Consider the following 10,787-nt stretch of genomic DNA (forward strand, 5'->3'; position numbering starts at 1 on the left):
GAATCAATTCTAGGTTACCTATTGTTTTTTATGCATTCAGAAGAGGGTAAAAAATATATTTGCTCCTATAGTCAGTGACTAGATTAAATTTTAAGTATTTTATTCATGCACCTTTTCTAAGTCGCGGCAAGATAACGACAATTGTTACATCTCAAAATTCACCACATCAATAATCTATTTAGGTTTATCTTTAGATTTAGGTTTGTATTTAGGAGTAGTTGTTGGAAAACATATTTAATCGACATTCCAAACTAAGACCTGACAGTAGTAGACTAGAACTTATCCTAAGTGATTTCTTACATCGCTTCTTTGTGGGATCGATACTCTGGGTCTTAAAAGAAAACCCTATATTGTTTGAACGATACATGCACTTGCGTAAAATCCCAAATGTGTGAAATATAAATCAAATTCTAAATTCTATAACATATTCATTTTACACATTAACGACCTAAGGAAATCGGGTCAAGTTTTTGACATTGAAACTAAATAACTGCGTATTTGTGGTCGGGTCAGTTATCATGTCTACTTTTGTTATTATTTAACAAAAAATTAAACTTTCTTAAAAATTTGTGTATAGTTCATGTTTGAGATGCATAATGTTTAGTTGTGATGAAGTTCATAAATTTTTATAAATTGGGATGATTGTAATAATCTACAAAAAATAAAAATATAAATAAATAAACGAAATTATGCTAATAATTGAACAGAAGCATCCTTTCATTACGAATTAAAGAGTTGCATATTCTTTTGAATTGAAGGAGACGAATCAAAGTGAGATGAAAGTAATGAAGGAGAGCATCGACAAAAGGGGAAGAGGAAGATTTACCGGTGAGAACAGAAGCTGAACGGGAAGATCAACCGTTGCGAAGGAAGGAGTGGCTTGTGCTTAGGTTCGACATCGTTCAATGAGAAGGAAGCCTATGCCCTAGCCGCTGGTTGAAGAGGAGCATAGAAAAGTGCTAGGATTCAGTTTTGTTAAAGGAGGAAGGTTGAGCTGAGAAGAAGAAGAGGAAGAAGAGTTTTAAGGAGAAATCGCGACCTGCAAAGCGAGAAGAGCTTCATTGTTTGTAGGAGAAGCTTTGACGCTACATGTGCGAGGGAGAAGAAGGGGTAGGGCATCAAAACTGGAGGAGACAACTTGCGGGAGGAGTTTCTACGCCGCCTTTATGAGGGAGAAGAGAGGGAGTCGAGCCTTCACGCGGGAAGGAGCGACTTCTTGCATTGTGTTCATGTGGGAAGGCTCTCGTTTGAGCTTCATAGGCCGATGTGTTTATTAAAGATAGAGTTAGGTTTTATTTATTTTAAATAATAGAATTTAATATATTAAATTTTATTATTTTAATTAATGAATTTAATATTTGTTGTGTATTAAGATATTATTAATAGTAATGAAGAACAAATTTTATTTGGTTTGGAGCTAGGAAGATTGTCGACGGTGAAGATAGAGGTAAGATTTACATCCTTTTAATTTTCTTATATTAATATTTTAATTGTCATTATGTGAATATTAATCATGATGAGACAAAACGAGTGATTTGAATTGGAAGGAGTAATTGAGTTTTAATATTGAAGAGTTTTGGGCCTTATTAAAAGAAGTGAGGTAAATTCTAAAATCGTGTCTTGTGTCTTTTAACTTAGGAGATATTTAAATACCTTAAATAAAGTGCATTTTGAAAATATTTTAGGATTTTGATTTCGTGAAAATGAACTGGTAAAAGACTAGCAAGGAAGTTAAGTGGAGGATTAAATTATTAAAGATGTCTCTTAATAATTGAGATGAGTAATTGCATTTTTAAATTTCATTATTTAGTTTTATTTCAAAATATATGTTTGATTTTATTGATGCTTTATTTATATTTTATTTCAATGAAATTTAGATTATAGTAACTTGTTCTTATTGGTAGATAGGAAAATGAGCATATTAAATATGAATTTTATATAAGATTATTAGATCATTGAATGACATTAAATTGTAGTAGGGGTGCATAGATATTAAGTTATTGCATGATTTGTAGCTTCAAGTAAAAATCATATAGTGTATCATTACATGACTTTTAGAAAACAATCATGTATAATCTGTTGCATAATGATTTATGTGTAGCTATTAGACTAGTGCATGCCATTTCGATCCTAGTAAACGTGTACTTATTCATTAGTAGATACATGGTATTCAAGAATGAATAACTTATATTTGAATTTTTGTATGTGCATGTTTAGAGGAATTCACCCTTTAATAATATAACTGGGACGCCATTGTACCCGCGCGTATCGATGTTTTTCTATCACCCCAGGCAATTGTGATAATTAATTCACTAACCGCTGTGCTGGCAGAATAATATTGGTCAGGGGCGAGTAGACAAAGCTTACGATCCCATAAAATCGTGAAATTTCTTCAACACCTCCAGTTATTCCTTAGTGAAAAGAGTAGGTTTAGCTGACACTTTAGATATATTGCATGATTTGTAGCTTCAAATAAAAATCATATAGTGTATCATTACATGACTTTTAGAAAACAATCATGTATAATCTGTTGCATAATGATTTATGTGTAGCTATTAGACTAGTGCATGCCATTTCGATCCTAGTAAACGTGTACTTATTCATTAGTAGATACATGGTATTCAAGAATGAATAACTTATATTTGAATTTTTGTATGTGCATGTTTAGAGGAATTCACTCTCTAATAATACAACTGGGACGCCACTGTACCCGCGCGTATCAATGTTTTTCTACCACCCCAGACAATTGTGATAATTAGTTCACTATCCGCTGTGTTGGCAAAATAATATTGGTCAGGGGCGAGTAGACAAAGCTTAGGATCCCATACAATCGTGAAATTTCTTCAACACCTCCAGTTATTCCTTAGTGAAAAGAGTAGGTTTAGCTGACACTTTAGAAGTGGTAGTAGCATAGTTCTTAAGGTCTTGGACTTTCTTCATTACCTCGATTTCCAATCTGTAGATTTTTCATGTAGTTTCCAACACTTCTTCCTTATGTGACCAGGTTTCTTGCAATGTTCACACTAGGGACGATTATTCTTTGTCTTTGACTTGTTATAAGAGTTGTGCGAATGCAAAGTAAAGCTTTTAGTGCTAGATGAATCCACACTACCTGCCATCATGAGCTTCTTCTTGCTTTCTTCTCTTTGGACTTCAGCAAAGGCTTCCCTAGTGGTAGGAAGAGGCTTCATCCTCATGATTCATCCTCTTACCTCACCTAAGGTCTTATTTAGACCCAATAAGAACTTGATCATCATCTTCTTCTTTATTATTGTTTTATACAAAATAGCACCTTATGGACACTTTTATACATATTTATCATACATATCTAATTGTAACTAGTAATTGGATAGTGAGTTAAAGTATTGAGTAACACTGAACTCTCCTTGTTGAAGCTTTTGCGATGTTGTTTCAATCTAAAACAATTATGCATTATTTTCTGTTCTAGAATAAGTATTATGAGCTGCTCAAATCTTCTGTGATGTCCTATAAAGTTAGAAATTTTCCCCAACTTCGATGGTCATAGGGTTGATCAACCAAACATGATCATATGATCCTGGATCTTTCCTGAGTGATGTTAAGGATCAATGACCTGATGAACTGTGCTCTGTGCCCTCTCCCGTGAGATTTTTCTATCTAACTTTTCCACAAATGTATATAAACACTAATTGAGACCATTGAAGGAAGTTTATGGTCGTTGGGTTTATGGGTTGTGATAAAGGTAGAGAGTTCCGGGGCTAGTTGGACAAAATTCCTGGAATCTGAGTCGGAATTAACTAAACTTTTCCACAAATGTACATAAACACTAATTGAGACCATTGAAGGAAGTTTATGGGTTGTGATAAAGGTAGAAAGTTCCGGGGCTAGTTAGACAAAATTCCTGGAATCTGAGTCGGAATTAACTAACCTCCGAGGTAGGGTCAGACATCATCATTCCATAAGATCCATACTTTATCATCAAACATTTGCACGTTTTAGGCTAAAAAAAAACTGACTAGCTGCTTCTCGTCGGAGGGATGATTTGCAGGAAATATTATTGTTGGATGGAGGATTCCAATGGAGGGCCTCTGGGAAGTCACTAGAGAGAAGATGGTAGTGGAGGGCCGATAATTGAGGGATGCCGGAAATACAACAATGGATGCTGGTAGGAGAGTTGTAAATGTGTGGATGCAGGGCTTCCTAATCAGCTAGTCAACCATTCCACAATCGACGAACTTGAGATGATTCGATCCGCTCGCGAAACTGAGACTATTAGGTAGAGGCAACGACAGAGTCATTCGAACTAGGGGAAGGAAACGACATGCGTTCGAATGATCCTAATGACAGAAATGTTGAGGAGGCAGCAACGATCAAATCATTTGAACGCAAGGAAGCCAACCACGATCAAACCCAATGATAAAAAAATTTAAACAATGAATGGTCTGATACCTTGAAGGAAATCATGAGAGAGAAAATTCTCTTATTCCTTAATCTTCAAATTACAACTCCTCTCATTATATAGAGAGTAAACTTTAGGGCAAGCATAATTCCTACAATTACAACTTACCAAAGTTACAACAAATATATTAGGAAAGAACTACAACATATTAATAGAGAAATAAATGGGAATAAATTTAAATAAGAAACACATAATTCCATAGGGAGAAAGGTAAAGATTGAGAGAGTATAAGAGTATGGATGGGCAACATTACGTCTAATAGAAAAAATGAAATTTAAATATTGTATAGGTCGGAAAGCATGATAGAGAACTAAAAAATTTGCGACTCACCTGAACATTCTATTTTTTAATGACTTTGTTTGTATTGTTATCCGGATAGTTTTATCCGAAGTTTAAATAAAAACTTCAAAAGATTATGAAAAACAAGTTAAAACTGAGATAAGCAGCACGTCAACTGATGTAAAAGCATGGTGCAAAAGGATTAATTAAAAATGAAGAAAATTATTAAATCATGCAACAGCTTCATCTTTATTGTCAACAACCGTTGTATAATTGAAGTCTTGAAATAGTCTTTAGCGCTTCAATCTGCAGTAGCATAGGTGCATATCCGCTCGTGAGCATACTGATTCTTTTCTGGAGCTGCTGATTGCAGTAACTGTTTAATGTATTTTGCTTCACTTAAATATTGCATTTCACTGTGCTATTAAGAACACTCTGGACCCTTCTTAACTTCCATACTTAACAGTTTATATCCTTGCTATGCAAGTCGATAAGCTTGCACTAGTAGTTTGTTGCCTCCATCGTGACTTGAAAGTTATTTGTTCAAGTCAATGAAACAAGGCCCTTGCAATGTAAAGGTAAGACCCTCTGCATATACCACTATCTTAGTCCCTGCTTTGGTGGAAGCCTTATTCATTGACTTTATGAACCCTTGATGTTCTTTCATTCTTGTTTAGCATTTCATGAGTTGTTAAATATATTTTCTGCGAATCTTTTTTTCTAATTTCTATTCATGTTATTTTCAGTCTATCATTTCTTTTCTTATCCTTTAACATTAGTCTTATCAACTTATCTTATTGTTGTATGCTTTACCCTTTGTTGTACGTGTCCGAATCATTTCAATTTATTTTCCTTTACCTTCTTTTTCAATAATTGTACTCTCATCACATTTCTAGTAGATATTTTTTTAATCCATCCTTCTTAGTCTTTTCACACATTCATTTTGACGTTTCCATTTTTTCCATAATCAAATCATCCACTAATGACTTCTTCGATGCTCAAAACCTAGATCTATAGAACATACTTGGCCTAGTTGATGTCTTATAAAGTATTTCTGTGAAGTCCCCATGATATTTTCCTATTATATAGTATGCCCAAGGTTTTTTTTTTACTTTGTCCACCAAACATTAACTCTAAAAGTTTTTTGCTAAAATGATATGTTATTCTTTTGTAATGATCACATTAATTTATTACTTGATTTTTAATTTATATTGAATGACAATTGATAATATCAATTCAACTAAAATATTATATCATTTAATCTATGTTCTTTATCTTATCAATGTTCTAAATTTCTCTTTCTGATTAGAACTTCATATGCAGGAAGGCATATACTGAGGCTTCTCACTTCAATATTCTTTGTTAAGATCTCCATAACCAATACAAAATTGTTTGACTTGATGCCGATCTTTGATGTAAATCCACAATGATTGGGAATTTTACAACTACTGTACATGTTTCCTTCTTACTCACGGATCAATAATCATGTTGGCCACAACTACTGTTGATATTGGTTAATGCTGTATCATACATATTTTTAATATTCTCAACATATTTTTGACATGCACATGTTTCCTTCTTACTCACGGATCAATAATCATGTAACTTGATCATACAGTAAAATTCATGTGGATATTCTTTAATTTTTATTTTATCTACTCTTTTTGGTTCATATTTTACCTTCTATTTCACATGCTCAAATTAACTAAATCTATTTTCAGCAGCTTAACTTTAATAGATATTAATTCCACCATTTCTCTATTATAACATTTCTTAATTTATCATTTATATTTCTTTAACATATCTATCTTAATGTTTTCATTCTGTCATGCTCAACTCTATCAATGATTTTTTCATTGCTTGAAACTAAGATCGATAGCCTATGACTTGCTAAATGCAATTTTATAGATTTTAATTTATGTCTATATGATATTTTCTGGTTATTTACTACAGTCAAGACATTTCGCAATTTGTAATCACCAAATCTTGACTATAGAAGTTATGTTCTCATACAATGATCCATTATTTCATGTATTAGATCTAAGATACCTAACCATCATATTTAGGTATCACTTCATCTCAAGTTACCTTGACTGATAGTTGATAATATCACACTACTAGAATCTCATATCATATTATGAGTCTTTGTTCTACAACTTAAGCATATTATCTTAAAAAAAAAAAAACGCCAATGTTTATCACAATAATTTTCTTTTGCATCCCCATAATCTAATGCCAAAATGTATTGGACTTAATGTCAACCCTTGATATAAACCTATCATGATTGAATCTCTTTGGTCATTTCACATTTATTACTAATATAATTAATGTTCCATTATACATTTTTTTAATAAATTTAACATCTTAAATGCATGCTTTTTTTTCATAATGAGCACAAATCTGTTATGTTGATAATCATGTCATTTTAAGATAAGCACAAATACATGAAGATTCCTTTTCTCTACTATGTTTGGATTAAATCTCAAAATTGCCCGAGTATCACATTTCTCCAATCTGTTCTCTTGAAGTTGATATGGTCTCTCTAGGACTAAATTAGGACCAATATTGTAGTCAAGGGACTAAATTGGGATAAATTTGTCACAATTGTTGTATGACGGATTATTCTTGATCAGTTTTGAATAAGGGAGGGTCTGAATTGGAGAAATGTAATATTCTATCACAAAATTGGCTATGGGGGGTCTATTTTGGGACAAACAGTCAAGTTAGACATTCCTGATATAAATTAAATTGATACTCTAATTTTGGCATAATTATTTCATGTTTTATTTTTTTTTTCTTTTATTACTTTATTGTTTGACTCCTAAATTTGATTTTCGTATAGTTTGCATAATCTTAGAAATTTATTTTATTTTTAAACTTTAGCATCAAAATATTTTTTCTCCAATTATCTGAAATACTCTTAATTTTTGAAATTTTATAAAAATATCTGTTAATCAAATTTCTCCAATATCATCTATAATTCTTCAAAGCTTTTAAGTACCTCATTTGGATCCAAAGTTTCATTTTTATGCATCTACTTTAGAAATCACTATTTTTTGTGCCTTGTTATGTTTTTAATATCTAACTTGACTGTTTTGCATTAGTTTATAACATAAGTAATTATTGTGTCTATTATGCTTTTCCAAAAAGGTTAAGAAATGCTTATCCATATTCGTTTTAATTAACCGTGTTCGTTTTGATTAACCGTGTTCATTTTGTTTAGTATGAAATGCATGGACTCTTCTTATTAAAAGAAATCACTATTTTTTGTGCCTTGTTATGTTTTTTATATATTTTGCTTTTCTGCATGAATTCTTGCTAGAGTATATATCATAAGGATATGTTACCCTTGTTCTGATAAATATTTGCAGCTGAGTTCAGTGAGTTGTGTCCAAATTTTAAAACGAATTTACAAATTTGGTCTCTTTTCTCCACGCCTATTTTCTGTTTTGCTTGGATGATTTAGCAAGTTACTGGACGCCATCTTTACTCCAAGGCCATTTTCAGTTTGGCTTGAATGACTTAATAAGTTTGCCCAATATGAATATTTTTTTTTGTCTATGTGGAGGGTAGAACTAATTTTTTTTTAAGGCTCTGAAGAACTTTTTGATATCGTTTTTCATCAAAATAAGAGGATTTAGCTTTTGCAGGTGATTCTTTTCTGCGTTCCTCACATAAATATCATTTCTATTCTAGAATATTGTGAAATTTGGATGAACCAATACTTGTTTTTTTATTTAATTAACGACTTGAAGGTTACAAATGAGTTGCGATAAGCAATTTACTTGCAATTGTCAGGTTGTGTCCAACCTTCCTTTCAATATAAGCACTGCTGTCGTGAAACAACTTCTTCCAATGGGTGACCTGTTTTCTGATGTTATCATTTTACTTCAGGTTTGGCTTGCCACCTTTCATCTTAACCAGAAGTTATTTGTTCTGCTTGTTCAACTAAATGAATGTTAATGGATTATATTGGCGATGGATAGTTTCTGCAGAAGTCTGAAACAAGTGATTCTACATTTCTACGATCACAAGCAAAAATTGCCAATTATTTACGTAGTTCATTACCAAATCATGTTTGAGGTTCTTGCAGAACTATCCTTTATCAATATTTTTATTCAATTAAAAAAAAACGATTAGCATCTAGCTGTTAAACTTCCATTTTCTTTGCTGATATAAAATTAGGGCATCAGATTCAACGGAAAAAAAAGCCATGGAATAGTATTATTTACATGCAGCAACTCCTTTCCATCAAGTGATTATTGTTAAAGATTTTTTGTGTTATTTCTCTAGGATGAGACTGCTTTGCGGTTGACAAAATTCCAATTACACTCCTCTGACTATAGGCCTATTAACTTGTTTGTAAATTTCTACTCAGGTATGAAATCTTCTCGATGCAATGTTTTCCATACTTTTATGTCGTGATGATAGAGCCTGCCTGTAGGCTTTGACCTATACTATTTTTCAGCATTGGAGAAAGTTCTAAACTGTTGCCATACTAATGGTGACTAATTAAGAATAATGATTGATGATTATTTACTGCAGCTAACAGATTTATTGTTATAGGCCTTGACAAGAAATTGCACTTGCTACTTCCCTAGCAACATGATAACCATAAAATTTTATAACCGTATATTTACCTAAAAAATCTACGTACATAAGGTTAATTTATAACTTTTACCTATATTAGTCTGGTACCAGCATTTCTTTATTATTTTTCAACTATTATGTTGATGCTGTTGTTGGGCGATGTGACAAATTAAAACTCTTTCAAAGCAAGGAGAGGTTAAATAAAAAAACAAGAGAGATTATGCCATGAGTTCCATCGTACTTACAATAATCTTTTAAAAACCATGAAATGAAATATCCACTTACAACCATACATATTGCTAAAAAGATAGTGTAGAATTGAAGCTGTACAAAAGCAAGCAGATGGTTGCGGGCAATAATTGTGATGATCTAATGGTTAGTGACCCTACAACTAATAGTACCAGTGGAGGGACGTAGGTAGACTGCCAATGGCGTGAAAGAAGACAGAGAAGACCGTTAGTTAGGATTTGACTTTATATCAACTTGTGTGTTAAAATTGTTGAATGGAAATTAGGGTTCATATGTATTGGTTGTTAGTTTATTCTAAGATTTTCTTGACGTCCACGAGGTAATATTATATTATTTGAGCAAAACTTATACTTGCATATCGTCCACGAGGTAATGATATCTTGCTCATATTATATTATTTGAGCAAAACTTATACTTGCATACTCCGTTTCAGCCTGTCAATGATCATGTCATTGAAGTCCTCTTTTTTTAATTTTTATGATTGATTCAATAATTGGTAAGCTAATTCCCAAGCATTGAACTAAAGAAAATGTTAGCCTTAGAAGATCACTTGGAGAAAAAAAATTATGATTAGCTTGCTTTGTTATTTGCTCTTAATTTTTTTTAGCGTTGTTTATCCGTATGAATCCTTCACATTATAAATATATAGCTCTTATGTTCTCAGGGCTTTGAATTTCATTAAATATGCAGATGCTGAATACATCTGCAAAGTTGAAAGAACAAATTTTTTCCCTCAGCCAAACGTAAGAATTCTTAGCTAAAGTTTTCTTAGTTTGCTAGTGCTCAGCATTTTATTACGGACACCTTTTTCTAGATATTTACCATGAAGAGACATAATATATGTATTGCTGTTATTATTGTATAGTGGAATCTGCATGGTGTTGTTTTGTTACAGAACAGCTATTGGTTCACATTCAACAACAGGAGGCATAGGTGTTAGCTAAGGCCCTATTTGGAATCACTTTAAATTCTTTTCTTTTTTTTTTGGAAAACAGAAAAAAACATATTAATAGTGTTTGTTTATTCATTTTTTGTTTTTTTTAATTTTGTTTTTAAAACACATGTGATTTGTTTTCAAAACATAAAAAATACAGAAATTGTGTTTTAGCTATTTTAAAAACATGTTTTTCGGAGCATTACTGCAGCACGCCGGCTGCCAGATGCTGCCATCCGCAGCATGCCGGCTGCTGGCTGCCGCAGCACTCCGGTCGTCGACCTTTGCTCGCGATCG

At 32.4% G+C, this 10,787-nt stretch overlaps 1 protein-coding gene across 3 annotated transcripts in view; it reads left to right on the forward strand.

The window, feature by feature from the left end:
- LOC110027845 (ribosomal RNA small subunit methyltransferase, chloroplastic) overlaps positions 1 to 10,299 on the forward strand; it is a gene marked incomplete at its 3' end in the record, with an annotated part of 16,738 nt that extends 6,439 nt beyond the window's left edge. For 2 of the 3 annotated variants that reach the window (XM_020729452.1, XM_020729453.1), the window contains 3 exon segments: positions 8,516 to 8,611; positions 9,011 to 9,095; positions 10,247 to 10,299. In XM_020729452.1, coding sequence (XP_020585111.1) covers positions 8,516 to 8,611; positions 9,011 to 9,095; positions 10,247 to 10,299 — 234 coding nt within the window. 3 annotated transcript variants of the gene reach the window in all.
- Positions 10,300 to 10,787: the final 488 nt, after the last annotated feature.

The sequence above is a fragment of the Phalaenopsis equestris genome, unplaced genomic scaffold (genome assembly GCF_001263595.1).
Source record: "Phalaenopsis equestris unplaced genomic scaffold, ASM126359v1 Scaffold000454, whole genome shotgun sequence".
Lineage (NCBI taxonomy): Eukaryota > Viridiplantae > Streptophyta > Magnoliopsida > Asparagales > Orchidaceae > Phalaenopsis > Phalaenopsis equestris.